Source organism: Cynara cardunculus, assembly GCF_001531365.2.
Source record: "Cynara cardunculus var. scolymus isolate 2C chromosome LG 3, CcrdV1, whole genome shotgun sequence".
Taxonomy (NCBI): domain Eukaryota; kingdom Viridiplantae; phylum Streptophyta; class Magnoliopsida; order Asterales; family Asteraceae; genus Cynara; species Cynara cardunculus.
Window position 1 is genome coordinate 11,022,098 of NC_037530.1, and position 17,879 is coordinate 11,039,976.

At 31.5% G+C, this 17,879-nt stretch overlaps 1 protein-coding gene across 1 annotated transcript; it reads left to right on the forward strand.

Annotated features, from left to right (window-relative positions):
* Positions 1-3,720: 3,720 nt before the first annotated feature.
* On the forward strand, positions 3,721-8,588 carry LOC112510474 (V-type proton ATPase subunit G 1-like). Its single transcript, XM_025115895.1, has 4 exons — positions 3,721-3,787; positions 6,980-7,088; positions 7,449-7,549; positions 8,212-8,588. Exons 2-4 carry the CDS (start codon positions 7,001-7,003, stop codon positions 8,353-8,355), a joined length of 333 nt encoding a protein of 110 aa, XP_024971663.1. The 5' UTR covers positions 3,721-3,787; positions 6,980-7,000; the 3' UTR covers positions 8,356-8,588.
* The last annotated feature ends 9,291 nt before the right edge of the window (positions 8,589-17,879 follow it).

Consider the following 17,879-nt stretch of genomic DNA (forward strand, 5'->3'; position numbering starts at 1 on the left):
TTTGAAATCATCTCCAGGTAAAGGTGTCAATTTTACCAGATCTGGAAGTTTTTGTTGAACTGCTTATGTTGATGCTGATTGGGGTAAGTGTCTTTCCTCTAGACACTCTGTTACTAGTTTTCTGTCTTTTCTTTGGCAATTCTATGATTTCTTGTAAAAGTAAGAAACAAAATATTGTTTCTCGTTCTTCTGCCAAATCTGAATATCGTGTTGTGGCTACTGCCACTTGTGAAATCATTTGGGTTCTCAAAATTCTATTAGACTTAAATATAAAAGATTTATTTCCTGTAAATTTGTTCTGTGACAATATCTGCTATCCAAATTGCCAATAATCATGTCTTTCATGAACGTACAAAACATATTAAAATTATCAAATTCGGGAAAATATCAATAAATGATTGTTAAAAGTGGTAAAAATTATTTCTTCTGAACAACCAGCTGATATTTTCACAAAAGCTCTTGGTGTTAATCATCATAATTTTTTATGTTAAAAAATAAGAATGTTTTACTTATTCAAAAGTCAAGATTGAGGGCGAGTGTTAAAATATGTTCTATCTTTGTCAATCTTAACTTTTGTTCCTTTTTTTCTGTCAGGTTTATGGTTGATAAATCTGTCAATAGTTGAATGTTGAAGGACTGCGCCTCACTTTTGTGGATTCTTAAAGGGGAGCAGAGCAATTATTGGGTTATTCAAGATTTCTGTGATATTTTTCCATAAATATAAATAGGGTATTTTCCTTAGAATACTCAGATTTTTCTTATTATTTTCATTTTGTATTCTCTCAACTCTCTCTCTCTCTCTCTCTCTCGTCTTCTTTTTCTTTAGGTTTAATGTGTAGTTAGGGTTTATATTTATAATCTGTTTGATATACAAGGAATACATTTATTTGATTATCTTTTTGTAAACGGAAGAATTGATTATAGTATTTCCCTTTAACTGGACGTGGTTATAATCGGGCCGGTTGAGACCCTATTATAAATTAGGCGAATGAACGTGCGAGAAGAAGAGTTAACATGAGAAACGTAAGAAGACATTCGAACCATTGATAATATTTAATCTCAAACTTACCCATAAAACATGTTTGATATATCAATTAACCCGATAAATCTAAGTGCATCTCAATCATTAATATATATTCAAGATTTTTGAAGGTCTCTTCTTGTAATTCTCAACCTATCACTTCTTCCTAGGGGAACACGACACACGAATTGTATAGACCACGTGGCATTTTGCAAGACGTTGCAATCCGTTTGCAAGGAAGCCCCTAAGGAGATCGATTTCTCGCTTCCCATTGTCATTAAATGAAAATGGTACACGTATTGGACCCTCAAGTTGTGCATAAACCCCAATTTAGTCCATGAAGTTTAGAAAATTTTAAATAGAGTCAATAAGTTTATATGTAACGTTAAAATGGCCATGTTTTCCGTCACTTGATAAAAGGGAACAAATTTATTAATTGATACCTAAAATTGGCTTAAGGATGCAACAATAATCTCTATTTTTTTTATACATTGACTTCTTAGAGAAAATACTGTTTAAGAATTTAATTCAATTGAAAGAAAGTTTAATATCATGGAATTGTAATCAAGTTTTGTCAATATTTTATTTTAGCTACTTAGGTGACATTTGTTTTTTAAGAGGTGCTGAAGTCTGATTTCACTTCTGATCTATTAGAGATGGTGTTGAAGTCTGAAATCTGAATCAGTCATACTGTTTTTATGTCTGAAGTCTGAAATCTGAATCAATATAAACACGAACAAAGTCTCATAACAACTAGAACCGATATTCATTTTGCATTAATTGTATCACCAACATTCTCTTGCTCGTTGGTTTGATCATACTCAGAAAATAACTCATATATAGGAGAGATTGATTTGGATAGATCGGTAGCTTGAGACCGAGCGAGAGATTGATATGGTCTCTGGATCGTATGATTTGGATAGATCGGTATGATTTGGTAGCTGGAGATCAAGCGAGAGATCGATATGATGTCCTCATGTGCGAATAAGAGCCCATTAAAGGTTTAGGGCTTGTTTGTTTAAAAAAAAAAAACTCTTAATACCTCTTAAGTCTGAATCGGTCAGACGTTTTTATTTTCAAACCGTTTGATTTTTTTTGAAAATAAGAGCTGAAAAGCTCTTATTGTCCTCTGAATTTTTAAGTGGTAGTCTAAACTCTTAATGGGCTCTTATTCACACACCATATCGATCTCTCGTTCTCTCGCTTGATTTTCAGCTACCAAATCATACCGATCTATCCACATCATACGATCTAGACACCATATCGATCTCTCGCTCGGTCTCAAGCTACCGATCTATCCAAACGATCTCTACAAATCGATCTCTCCTATATATGAGTTATTTTCTGAGTATGATCAAACCAATGAGCAAGGGATGATGGCGACACAATTAATGCAATATGAATATTGGTTCTAGTCGTTATGAGACTTTTTTCGTGTTTATATTGATTCAGATTTCAGACTTTAGACGTAAAAACAAACAGTCTGACTAATTCAGATTTCACGACTTCAGCACCACCTCTTATAAACTAGAAGTGAAATCAGACTTCAAACTTCAAACTTTAGCACCTCTTAAAAAACAAACACTACCTTAGACTACCACTTAAAAATTCAGATGACTATAAGAGCTTTTCAACTCTTATTTAAAAAAAAATCAAACTGTCTGAAAATTAAAAACGTTTGACAGATTCAAACTTAAGAGGTATTAAGAGATTTTTTTCAAAAAACAAACAAGCCCTTAATCTTATTTTGTACACATATAGTAAACCAACGAGTGTGAGGAGGAGATGGAGGATCTTTTCAAAATGTAAAAATAATAGTAAAAACAAAAGTTAAAATAATTTAATTATTCTATACACACCAACAATTCATTCTGGGTGCATATAGAGTCCAGGTTAACACATTTGTACACGTCGATTTTTGTAGTCGTTATAACTTTTAAAAAACTAAGAAAGATGTTCAAACATTAGTGACTAAAATAAGAAAATAAACTGTTATTTGATGGTATTAGCCCATTATAAAATAACCATAGATAAACAGTACTTTACTTTAATACAATGGACTTGTTTAGTGAGCTGTTTTTCTTACGATGAACTTTTGCCTATGTGAAAAAAAATGATCCATTCAGGTTAACATCATAGCAAGAGGAAGGGGTTGATTATTTACTTCTTAATAGTTCCATTAAGAAACAACATCTGAATCGTTAAGAGGTGAATCTTGTTTAGCAAAAAAAAGTTTGTCTCTTAATGGTTCTAAAACATTTTGAATGATTTTGTATCATGGGTATCCCTTAACCATTTAGCGCTAGCGCTCTAATTTCATTGTAAACAATTATCAAACAATTATATTTTATTTTGCACTATATCATGGGAGCCTGTTAATCATTTTGCATCAAACCATTCAGCAACTATCAAACAACTTTGAAGGCCTACTAAACTGTTCCAACAGAGTCATTAGGTTTGTACGAACCACTACATGTAAGTGTCTTGCTACTAGTTTGCATGATAATTATTATTAGGGGTGTATCAATAGGCAAATGATTCAACCTCGAATTTACCTAGGCATAGGGTATTTGAACTTTCAGAAGTTCATGGGCTAAAATTGAAAAATCATAGATAGTATAGGGACTATTTATGTAATACACTCAAAATACAAGGAGTCCATTCAAATCTTAAACATTTCCATAAGGAAACCAACAATCATATACGCCTCTCATCCATTCCCCTCGTTTGCCTCATCAGATTATCTGACCGATCTCCGATTCTTAGGTATGTTTTTTCTCTCTCTGGATTGGATCTTAAATCCCTCAAATATAGGTTTTATCTGAACCTTTTGTTTGTAGATCTTATTTGTTGTTGACTCTGTCTGTTCTTGATCTTAAGTTTGAATCTTAGCATTGCCTGTATGGATCTCAAACATATGATTGCTTAATCTGTCCGTGGTTTATTGTATTCTCTTCTGAATCTGGGTTTGTCTTTCTACTTTAGTTCAGCTAGTTTTATTTTTGATAAATTTGAACTTAAGTTTGTTGATTTGTCAAAATTTTGTCAATTTCCGAGCAATTTTAACCGTGGTTTTAGTTTGAGATGTATTATTACTGTGTGCGATTGCTATCTAGGGGATTTTGCTTCTAATGCTTGTCACCAATGGCCGCCGTCGTTCCCATGAGATGTTTAGTAGGTTAATGGTTCAATGCCCTGCCTGATAAGAAAAAACAAAAACAAAATAGAAAGGACTTTATGAATTTGATAATCGTTTGGTCTCAAATTAATCCATTTTGGACCTCTGCAAATAGTTGCAATGTTTCTTTCGTTTGGCAAATTTGTATCATAAATTTATGTATTTACCCATTTTAATTACTGCGAACTATGAAATTACTATTGTCATGGATTTTGGTCCAGAAGATCCCTTGTTTTGTCATTCTGGGAGGCTAAATAAGAGATTTGATATAGTCGAATAATTTTATTAAACTATGAAATTGTAATTATTTTAAGAGTTGGTGAACTCGATTATGTTTTTAGCGATCTAACTTGTGATGACCCATGTTGCGGTGATTGATTGTTAATCTAATTTGATTGTTCTTTCTGTTTGGTTACACATTCTTTATACATATATCGGATGATTAGAGCTTGTTATAGTTGGAATCTCTTGCTGAATTCTTAATATCTAATTAGTTATTATTGCATTTGATTCAACTTTAAGAAGCATTACGATGTTTCTATGGTCAAATTGGTCATAGCCTCGTAGGAAACATGATAATTATTTTTTGAAGATGAAAACTTTTGCATTGGCTAGTTCTTTGTATAGAATTTTCACATATTGCTATGGTTCTTATATTCTAAGTAATTTTACATCAATTTTCGATCCAACATGTAACTCATTTGACCCCAGAAGTCAAAACACATCTCTAGTTTTGGAAGAATGTGCAATATAACGTAGTTGTTAGAAATTCTTTCCCTGGTGGCGAGGGGGATGCCAAATTGCCAATATCCTTGAAAATTATCTTGTTATCTCATACCTCTTCATATATATTTTCTTTTGGGTTTGATGTTATTGTATTCATTTTCCCCCAAATATTAAGCTTTTCTGGGTTTCTGTCTATTTTTTTCGTTTACCATGAAAGTATGACGATTTTAGCTATCTATATAAAAAGTAAAATTTATGAGTTTCCAACTTCTATTCATTCAAAAATGGCCCCTTAGATTTTCTATATGCACTCTCCTTGTTGCTGCACCGAATGTAGTGCCTCGAACCTATAGAAAAAGCAACAAAGTCGACTGAACAAAGTTTTTCTGGGGGTTCCGCCCCCTTTTTCCAAAAAAAAGGTCGACTGAACAACCTTAAATACAATTAAAAAACATCGTGAGAGGTTCCTCGTAACAGCCCACAATCCACATTACCACCGATTTGGAACATGATATTAGACTTGATGAACATAAGTGGACGCTGTCAATTTGTATCTAGAGAGAGGTAATTCATAACGTTGTTGGCTTCTATGGTGAAGTTAGCATGAGCTTAGTAATTTATTTATTTATTTAATTTGGGTGGGTGGGAGGGGATGACTCACATGTTGGAATATATGTATGAAGAACATATTAAATCATACAAGCTACTTTTTATTAGAAATATCTTCTTGGTGGTAAAGTATCATAAACACCGTTTATTTTTCTGGTGACATTCTTATACTTGTTCGTGTAATTATTTCCTTTTTCTTCACTCTGAGTTATCCATATCAATGTCAAATTCAAATTAGTTTTTTTCAACAATTACAAGTTAAACTATAACACATAATAGAAAACACAAGGAGCAAAAAGTGATTAGATATGGACCTTCGGAAGTAGAAGTTTGAGGTCATGTTTGAACATTACACACATGTTACATTTGTTCATTCCTTTTTTGTGAGAAATAGCATTATGTTGATGACGAGGCACGAGCGAAGCTATTTCCTCGCAAAAACAAAGTCAAATCCATTAAAAGTGCATGGCATCTGTTAACATAGCTTTCTTTCTTCCATCTTAATTTCTTAATGGTTGAACTGGGCTTCTTTCACCAATTGTATTTATTCGTCTCTCTAGCTACCAAAATAATATATATCTATATTATCTTGTAAAACATTAAGGCAACACTCTTGAAAACTCTTAAATTTCAAGAATACATCATTAATGAAAAACATGAAAGCTTATCTCACAAAGGTGGAGTGGGATGAGTCAAAGGCTTTGGTTTCACTATTTTATAGAACTCTTAAATTCTAAGAGTACGACATATATGAAGCATTAAGTACAAATCAGTAATGGGTTAAGAGTTATGCACAGAAGATGCATGGGTTTTGAAAACCCCATCTCACCATGTCCATTTCTTTTGCATATTTAGTCATTCATTTATGTATAAATGTTTGATGTCATAGTTGATTGTACTTTCCATTGTGTTCAAACATAATTCAGATTTTCTTTTTCGATGAGAAATTACATTAATTTCCATTCTTTGTTTACACTGCTGCATTGCACTGAGACGCAACTAATATATATAGGGGTGAGATTCAAGGAGAACCCCAAAAAAAGAACCTAAAAATCATGAAAAAACGGACAAAAAAGTATATCAATATGGATGTCAAATTAAAGAGAGTAAAATGATCATTTTTGCTGTAATTTGTTCTGTTCCAATTTTGATTATATTTTGTTTATTTTCGATCAAAAAGGGTGGGGTGGGGGGAGGTTTTTAATTTAAAAATGAAGTTGTAATCACCCCTTCAATCATATCTCTTCTATCAATTAATCTAACGCTTATGATATACATATGTGTGTGTGTGTGTCATGATCTATTCTGTTTGGGATATAAATGGTCTTGAAACATGTATGCACATTATTCTATCATTACAAAAACTGTGGCTATAATGCATTGTAAGTGTTTTGTGCCATTTCTTATGTATTCATTTGATTTTGTGGCATATTGGAATCATGTAGCCTGGTGGTGTATCAGCAGACATGGATTCTAGCAGGGGCCAAAATGGAATTCAACTCTTGTTAGCTGCAGAACAAGAAGCTCAGCAAATTGTCAATGCTGCTAGAAACGGTGTGTACTTTTGTGCTGATGTGGAGCTTTAATTTTTCCTCTTCTTGTTGATATGATTACATTAAGTTCTCCCATCCTTAAATTGATAAAGATCCTTGTTTGCTTATGCTACTATCTTCTTCTAAAGTCAAATGTACATTCTGACTTTTTCCGTAACTTAACATGTCCATAATCTTTTTGAGGATTAAAATCCCTGTCATTGAGTTCTTTTTGGTAATTCAACATGTTATTTTTCTTCAAATGATATAAACCCTACAAGAATTCAGATCCTCAAAATGACTAGTTTGATATAAAAGTCAAAATAATTTGCTAATTCCAAATAGATGCAATTAATAATACTGCCTTGCCTTTTGTTTTCAGCAAAACTGGCTAGACTAAAACAAGCCAAAGAAGAGGCTGACAAGGAGATTGCTGAATTTCGTGCACAAATGGAAGCTGATTATCAGAGAAAGCTCACCGAGGTACATTAAATCGTTGAAGAATGTCTAAAAACATAATCTTTTGCATGCTGTTAATCTGAACAAGGATGGAACGATTGTTTCAAGTACAAATGGTTTCTTGTGGTTACATCATATGCCTATATAGTCAATTAGTTTACCTTATTGCAATCAGTCAATCACTTGGAAGCACCCAAGTTATTTCGGATAATTGAAAACGTCATGATCTTACAGACTCCATATGTGTGATGGGCATCTCTCTTCATCATTTCTCTTCAGATATTCATGTTTTCCTAATTCTCTCCATCACATGGAAACCACAACTATTTACATTTTAGGATTTTTTTTCCGCCTTAGTCGAAGACTTGAAGCTGTAGTCAACCTAGAGGATAACTGTGTATAGGTTAAAAGCAAGTTTTCGAAAATATCAAGTAAAATGGTTAGAAGTTGTCGCAGTAATTTATCATGGTTTGGGATCTTGTTTTACGTCTACTTCCAAGCCTTTCTTAGATTCTGAGTTCACTAATATAAGAGTTTATTGAGGTGGAACACGAACAATACAAGTTATAAAATGAGTTTAACTTTGTATATATAACTTACTCTGATGAATAATTATCAAAAAGTCGTGATAACATAATATTTATTTAGATTTTAACCTGATTTGCGAACTTGAACCATGGAAACAGACAAGTGGAGACTCGGGTGCTAACGTGAAGCGTCTTGAGAAGGAAACGGATGAAAAGATTCAACTCCTGACAAGGGAGGCTGACAGAATTTCAAGTGATGTTGTGGAGATGCTTCTGAAGCATGTCACTTCTGTAAGGTATTAAACTGAAGCTATCTTCAGATTAATCTGTTTTGTCTACATTTCTTTCCATTTTGCATGTGTTGTATTGTCTTATTTGTTGATTGCTCGTTATTGAATAAAAGCCATTCGTGTTCGGAGATTTACAAACTCCATCATGTTCAAGTCTTGAAGCATTTGTTATAAGCACTAAGCATGAAAAGATCTTGTTTTTCTTTTCTTTTCTTTTCTTGAGAATAAAAGATTTGCAGGTTTTTGTAGAATTTGATGGATAACCATGCCACAAGGGAGTGGTCAGGGTTGATCCTGCTTTTGCTATCCCCTTTTCGTTCTTTTCGCTTCCTTTGCATTGCCCATGAGTCATGCGTATAAAGTTATGACCGCAGTCCGCATGGACTTGGGTTCCGGTCAAAGTACCACTCCGAAGTCTGATCCATCAATGATCATAGACGGACTTAGAGGCCGTTTACGAAACATTTACCCGGTAAGCACTTACCGGTAAAATTCAACACTATCACTTACTTACCAAGTAAGATTTTAGTTCATCAAAACGGCATGGTATGCAACAATTTACCTGGTAAGCGCTAATCATGGTAAAAGTATCTCTCTCGCTTACTAGGTAAGACTCTTGGTCCTTGCCTCATTCTTACCCGGTAAAATTCTTGGTCTTACAATATTTATCTGGTAAGGTAATATGATGTGACTTGGTAAGTGCTTACCCGGGTAAGCTTTTGGTAAACGGCCCTTTAGTCTCCGAACTAGGATTATCCCGGTTCACATAGTTGCCATCAAGACCAGTCAGGCTGACCTGCTGCCGGTTTTAGGCCATGCTTCATAAGTCATAAGGTAGCCTTTTTCATTTCAAATAGTTTGTTGGGATTTGTTTTCACTTTATTCAAATCATGCTTCTTATATTCTTTTTTAATTAATTTTACATTGTCATTTGTTTTATTAGCTACAACCAGTTTTTATCAAACGTAACTAATTTATCAGTAGACTTATCAGTTAGTTTGTCGAACATGACTTTTAGCTTGACCCATTGCGGTTCCAGTGTTGGACCGACATGACAGGCTTGTTAAGAGCCGATACAATTTTAATCTTATTAAATGTAATCGTAGTATACAACCCAAGGATTGGCTAGTATAGGCTTTGATGTCTCATGAAATACTATATTTATGGATGAGGTGGGTTAGATGCACCCTTACATGTTAAAATACCATCCTTACAAACATCAATATCAAGAGTTCCTTTCTACATTTCGAATAAACAATTTGACTTGATTTTGATGCATATCAACTCGATAGGATCACTGCTAGAAGATCTAAAGTTTGTCAAAATCATGTGAAATAGACACATGTTAGTTCCAAACCTTATGGCTCGATCAAACCTAGCTCAAGGGACTTCTTTAAGTATTAAAGATTCAAAGGGCGGATTGGTTGGTTCGTTTTTTGTTTTAAAAGTTGATGGTCCAATTTGGTGCTCGGAAATTCATAGCATTACGATTGACTGTGGTGTTATCGTCCTTTCACTCATGAGTTTTTTTGATTTATCAATTGTAGTAATTTATTTATGGAAGGTAGATTATCATCCGCCTAAGCCGATTACATAAATGATTGCAAAAAAATACAATACCATAAAATCCAAGAAAAAAGTGTCAAAATAATTTTAATAAAGAAATTCATAAATGTCTAGTTACTCTTAATTAAAATAGGCACGTACTTGGGTTGGAGTTGGGCTCAACAAGCCGAGACGAACTGGGCTGGCTATTCGGACTCTTATATTCGATCATGCTTTTCTTTACTTTAATTTTATAAGTAAACTTCGTTTTGGTTCCTATGCTTTTTCAAGTTTCTTGGTTTGGTCCCTAGAGTTCATTTAATACTAATCTGCTATTATAGTTTATGGTTTTGTCTCCCACTAATAAACTTTGTTAACCCAGTTAACTAATAGGGCATCTAGGTCATTCCATTTTTTTTTGTCTTCTTTTTTATTAAAAATTAGAAAATAATATGGGGTATTTATAAAAATAACCGGTTTACACAACCCTTTGCCACAAAATAACCACATTTTAGAGGTTTTACCGAAATGACCACACGGATCGCCCCGTAGTGTACGGATCGCCCCCAGGGGCGATTTGTTTGATGAACTCCAGCGCTACCAGCCACCGTAACACATTATACCCCTCATCCAAAAAAACCTGCAACCTATCGTCAACGTTTTGCTTAGGGGTGTAAACAAAAATGCGAGCTCAATATTTTCATCAAAATTCTAAACCTATCCCTGCATTTACAATTTCCATTTAAAAAAATTTGTTGAAGATACTTTTGTATGCTTTTTGTTTTTAAAGTAAATTAGAGAAGAACAAAAAAAAGAAAAGAAACAAAATACCTTTCACATAACGGATGAAGTTAACAACCGATAGTTGCTTGAATTCAAACACCAAACAAAATCAAAAACTGCAATGATTCATTTGTATAATGAACTCTATGAACTAAAACCGAGAAATTTAAAAAAATACAGGGACCAAAAACGAAGTTTACTCTTCTCTTACATCGTTTGCTCGAAATCTTTTTGACGAGTGAAAAACGGAAGGTAAAGAAACTCGTGTTCTTAGAACCTTTTTATAAGAGAAAGGAATGGAAAATAAGGGAAAATAATGAGAAGTTTTTCCTTCCAAATTTGGGAGGAAAGAAAATTAAAGAAATTAAAACTCTTTAAAATAATAATAAAATCATCTAATTTTCATATCAGATAATATATTTTTAAAGCGTATATTAATAAAACGACATTTTTTTCCTTCCTTTCTGTTCTTTTCAAGAACATGAAAAATTATTTGTTTTCTTTCCCTTTCGAGAACGTAAATAAAAAAATGATTTTTATTTCCTTTTGTTTTCCGCCCATTTCCTTTTTTTTCTTTTTTTTCCCCTCCAAATTTGAGAACACAACGTTAAAGAATCCTACAATATTTTTCGATTTCATATTAACATATACACACACCAATATTTATATTCTCTTTCTATATTTTTCAAAATATATGAGTTGATCATGAGGGCTAGGTTTTAGCGAGAAGGAGAGTTAATGTGAGAAGCGTAAGAAGGGATCTATGTCCTTAGATGTGCATTAGGATGAGATGCACCGGATCAATCTCCGTACCAATTGTGATTCATGGGTATGTTTGAGATCAAAAGTGTTCAAAGGTCCAGATTCATTCTTAAGCTTCTGAACTTAACTGTACTTATCACACGATCATTTGTCTTGATCATGATCTGTACTTTACTCTTGATTTTCATTTGGGTTTTCTACATAGGTTATTGTAGGGGTGATTAAAAACCCGACCAATCCGGTCAATTCAACCCAACCCGATGTGAAATAGCTTAACGAGAAATAACACAATATCTAATCGAGTTGTAAAATCTTTAAACCATGAATATTGGGTTGGAATTGAGTTATGTTCATTTGAACCCAATGAACCCGATATCCGTTTATTTATTGGATATAATATAATTGTTAAATCACTATTAATATGTAAATTAGACAATTACAACATCACATACATTCTTCATATACATATATTTTCAATCTCTTCTCCATCTCTATATAAATCCTTCATATATATATGTTTACCGAACATATTTATGCAAATTGAAAAAAATAGCTAAATGTGATATAGTTAAAATTTAAAGAGTATAGATAAGTTATATCAAATGATTGATGATGACAAAATGAATAATAAGTATAGAAAACAACATATTCAAGATCATGTATTTATTTTGATGCACCAAAATATCAACCCAATCAACCCGTACGGTTTAGGTTGAGTTGAGTTGAAATTTTTCAAACCGTAAACATTGGGTTGAATTGTTCAAATACCTTCAACTCAATCAACCCAACCCATAGGTATAAAACTGAAAGTAAGAGTGTTTAAATCAAATTTTTTTTTTTGGAAATTATGCAATTACATGCAACTCAAATCTTTTTCCATATCGATATCATTGAAGCTCGAATAGGAATTTTTATGCGTAATTGAATTCATGACCTGTATAATACAATCAATCTCAAAAGGCTAAAATGTAACGCTTCAGTATATCTTAAAATTCATGTACAATTTTAATCTGTTAAGTTACGTAACCTCTTATATTTTATTTTATTAAGATTATATTTAATAATTATTTTAAATAATTTATTTCAACATCATAACATAATGAATTAGAATTAGAATTAAAATTAAAATTATACGAATATTATATGATTGTTTGTTGTTGGCAAGTCACCTAATTTGGTTTGCTTCATATCTACTTTTGGTAGTTAACCCATAAATGTACTATCGGCTAATGTATATTTATACAAATAATCTATAAACTACAAATTTGGTCCCTCGTGAATACATGCTTTTTGATTTTTGTTCCTCCAAAAGATGAAGTACATTTTTGATCCAAACATCGTGTTTTTTTACCCCAAACTTATCCCTCCCACTAATACCATTAGATGAGGCCCCGTTAAGTCTATCATGTGCCGCTCATGTGAGGTGCATTTTAGTCTTTTTACCTTCCACACAATGAAAACTCTAAACCAGATCCTTCGCCACCCATCACCAAATCTACAACTTGAATGGAAACACTCACTCTAGATGATGCGATGCAGACCCATATATGCTCCCCTCTCTTCTTGATGATGCGATGCAGATGCAATAGTTTACTAGACGTGTGTCCCTTTTTTTTGAAGATGAAACATGTGGAAATCCGAATATAGAAGATGAAGGCGGTTAATGTTTTGTTCTTCATTTTTTTTTGGATCGTTTGCAGTTTTGTTCCTACCTAGATGCAAAACTAAGTCGAACCCAGATCCATATTCGTTTTTGAATTCTTGTGGTTCTGTTCTTCACGAGGAAGCCCACTAAGTTCATTTAGGGTTTAGGTTTGAATTCATTTAGGATTATGTTCTTCACGAGGAACCCCATCCAGATTCGTTAGAAATGTGTTTATGGTTTTGATTTCATGTATGGATTTGTGTAAGTTTGTTTAGGGTTTTGATTTTCACGAATGGAATGTACAAGGTTGATTAAGGTTTTGATTTCGTGAATGAATTTGTACAAGGTTGATTACGGTTTTGATTTCATGAATGAATTTGTACAAGGTTGATTACGGTTTTGATTTCATGAATGCATTTGTGTAAGTTTGTTTTTTGACTACACTTTTGATTTTGAAATCTAGACATGTTAAGGTTCAAGGTTTAATTTTGATTTCTTGAGATTATGTTCTTGACTCTTGTCTATACTTGGGTATGTTATTGCAGTTAGATGAGAGGTTAAAGAAGACGTGTATAAAGACCAAAATGCCCCTCATGACAAAGGAACATGACTACCTTAACGGATCCAATTCTAACGGCGTTTGTGGAGGAGCAAGATTGGACTAAAAAACTCGACTTTTGGACCAAAAATGTACTTTATGTTTTGGAGGGACCAAAACCAAAAATAAAATATTCATGAGGGACCAAATTTGTAATTTACTATTTATATTATAGATTATTTGACAAAAAAACTCTTAAAAACAATTTTTTATACATGAAATATTGTTTATTGATGCATATTACTTAAAATTTAATATTACAAGTAAATTGTGCTCAAGTACAACTTATTAAAGTTTCATGTTTGAATTCATGTAACTTATTGCAGATAATATAATTAAATATAGAATAAACATCTAATTTTAAATATAAAAAATTTAAAATATAATTAAGATAGTCATTAGCTTTTAACAAAATACTTAATTATTATCATTATAAAAAATTATATTAATAAACCAAAAATAAAAAAATGAATTAAAAAAATACACAAAAAAAGAGAAATTTTAAATAGTTAGTTTGGTACTAATATCAATATTTTTTCCCCCTTTTTTATGATATCTTCATATTTATATTTTATTCAAAAATAAAAACATTATTATTTTCTCAAAACCACATAAAACCGCATAACATCGACTAAGACCAAATAAATAAATAAAACAAAACATTAAAATCGAGATGTATCTTACTGCATTGTGCGAATACCCTTCTAGTATAATATAATGTAAGTTTGTTTATGACTCCATCAATAATCTTATATGAATATTTATTCGGTTTGTACCAATAACATGCATTTCTTGTGCTACACATGGTTCTTTGTTTTCACATCAATAATTTACAAACTTTGTCAAAATATCGTTTAAAAAGTAATTTTGAATTTCTGTTATTTTTAACAAATTAACTGATAAATTAGTTGATCAACAAATTATATTTGTCTTATCAATTAATTAAAAATATAAAATGATAAAAAAAAAAAGACATGTTAAAAACTAGTCAATTAAAACATTATATAATATGATTAAATCAAATTACTAAGTTTATCAATCGTGTATATATATATATATATATATATATATATATAATTATGGATATGAATTTGTCTAACCAAATACAAATTTTGGATTTTTTTTATATCAATTGATGATTTTAAGTAATCTTACACATAATAAGAAAAAACAAAGTTTATCAATCGTATACATAATTAATAACTTTTCAAATAACTTCGAAACTATTTGTTAAAGTTTTATTATTTTTTGAAAAAAATGAAATACAACTTTAATCTTTATATAACTTATAAAAACATATTTAGGTTATGTTTGACAAATAAGCTGATAGTCTAGCTGTTAGTCGATAAGTTAGCTGATGAATAAATTATTTTTGACAAAAATTAGCTGATAAATTAGATGAAAAATATAAAATGACCAAAAATGATATTTTAAAAAATTAGTCAATTACAACATTTCATAATATAATCAAAACAAATCCTTAATAATTATAATAATATTTAACTAACACAAACAAGATAGTAAAGAAAAATTAAATGATAAAATATGTTAATTAAAAGAATTTCAAATTGATAATATATATATATATATATATATATATATGGAGAAATCAAATAAGAACAAAAAAAACTAAGAACTATAAGAACCAATCACAACCACAGTCAAAATTAATCTATAGTGAAAGTTGGGAGGTATATTTGCATATATGAGATCATTTTACACATAAACATTACTATTAAAATGGCAAAAAAGCAAATCTTCCCTTTTTTATCTCTTATAATTTGAATAAAGTTATCTGATAACCGGGTTTCGGTTATATAAATTTGGGATGATTTTTGAAAGATTTCGTTAAGTAAATAATTTTAAAAATTGTATATGTGATTATATGCTTATAATAATCTCACCGCCTTAAAAGTTTTGGTGCATAAGATATTTGTTATATCTCATGGAAGAATGTGAAAGGATGAGTTTTAAAATGTTAAACCTGCATCGCCTGAGAATTTTGTTGGTAATATAAAATTGATAAGATAAGTTTTATCTTATCCATTCTGTTTTGAAAAGAAAGGAAAAAGAGAGAAAATCTTGGTGTGTGTGTGATCTTGTGTGAAATACTACGTGAAGCTGTTAGAAGTTGGTTATGTGATTATTTTTGGAAATCGTTGCTGTGAGATTCATCTTCATGTACATGCATATAAGGTGAGTTTATGTTATTAACTTTCTATATTTAGTATTTGAAATATTGAACTGTTTGGTTCCATGGAAAAAGGCAAGTTGTTCTTGAAATTATTCTGGGTTGATAATGATGTTGGGTTTGGAACTGTAAAAGTTCTTAATAAGAAGTTTTTGTGATGAAACTGTTTTGATGCCATTCTTGGTAAAAATGACAGATTTGGTTAAATTTTTATGAGGGAATAAGGGTGACATATCAAGAAGAGATGTACCATGGGATAAGGGTGATAAATCAATGGGAGATATACCATGGGATAAGGGTGACATATCAAGGGGAGATATACCATGGCCATTGTGAAATCTGAGTTTTGATCATACATCTTGTTATTACATCCATAAGATGCAATGATCTTGAGTTATCACTTATGTGTGATGTGAGGACTTGAAACTATTGCTCTTATTGATATGATAACAAGATTGTTATGAAGAGGAGGAAAATGATTTATAACCAGAGAGGCTTTGATAGCTTGTATTTTGAGTTAATGATATTTTTTGAGTTAAATCTAGATGTTATACTTTGAATTATTTCAATAAAGTATGTTTTGATGAGGGAACCAAAAGGGCTCTGGTTGGTCTTCAAGACTAACTAGAAGGCCTCTGGTTGTGATGGAAATCCCAAAGTTTTTCAAATACTCTATTTTGATTCAGAGGCTTTGTATGTGCTATACAGAGGCTCTGTATCATAAAATTTAACAAGTACAAGCTCTGTATCTAAACTCCTAGTCCTTGATATAATTTTTATAGTTAAAACATTTTTAACTTGATCTTTTCCAACTTTAGTAGAGAACCAGAGAGGCTTTGGATAACTTTATTGTTTGACCAGAGGGCCTTTGGTTATATTAAAATATAATTGTCTTATATCTCATCTTCTTATTTTTCATAAGCTTTGGTTAAGACAGATTAGAGGCTCTGGTTGTTCAGAGGACCTCTGGTTGATCATGCATCCTTAGTTGTTTTTAAAAGTTGGAGAGCAGAAGCTCTGGTTGGTCATGCATCATTAGTTGTTTTTAAAAGGTGGAGACCAGAAGCTCTGGTTGGTCATGCATCCTTATTTGTTTTTAAAAGGTGGAGACCAGAAGCTCTGGTTGATAAGACCAGAGGCTCTGGTCGACCAGAAGGGCTCTGGTTGGTTTAACTTTTGATTTCTTTATACTTAGTTAAGTGACCACGGGAGCTCTGGTTGATTATATTACGTGTTTATGATTAAGTTTTTAGTGACTTTGTTTTGTTTTTGGTCCTTAAGAGCCAGAGGAACTCTGGGGGATTTCACATAGAGGGATGCGAGGACCTGAGTGGTCATGCGCTTTGTGCGGCAAGGAAGATTTATAAATCCTTATTGGAATGTGATATTTGAGTTAGAATTTTATAACAAGGTGTTATATATTTGTAAAATTTCAAATATGATTTTATAACAAGTTTTGATGATTTTCACCCTGTAATTGTATAAAAATAGATTTCTCATTAGACCTAAACGTCTAATCCTCATTTTGTGTTTAAAAATATGCATTGTAAGTCAGGTATTAGCAAGGGATAAGGGAATACTTGTATGGGTTATGATGAAGAGCTTATCATCTGTTGAGTTTTGGAATACTTGTTATTTATGCAAGTTATGGACAAGAATGTTATGGAAAAATTAGGTTGTCAATTCCGTAATATAACTTCTTGTACTGTTGGGACCAAATGTGTACTATTTGTATTTCTTGTTATATGAAATGCATGGTTATATGCAAATATAGATCTTGAGGTGTTACAAGTTAAATAGCATCTCCTTTTTAATTTTAAATTATATTAATTATAATAAAATTTTAAATTTTAAATATATTATTTACAATAAACTTTTAAATCAAAAAATTTATATAAAAACAAATATTTTAATTTCTGTAATTCGACACGAGTATCATTATGTGTTTTTATATTTTTTCTTAATAATTTCAACTTTTACATGAAATAATAAAAATGATTTAACTCACATGTT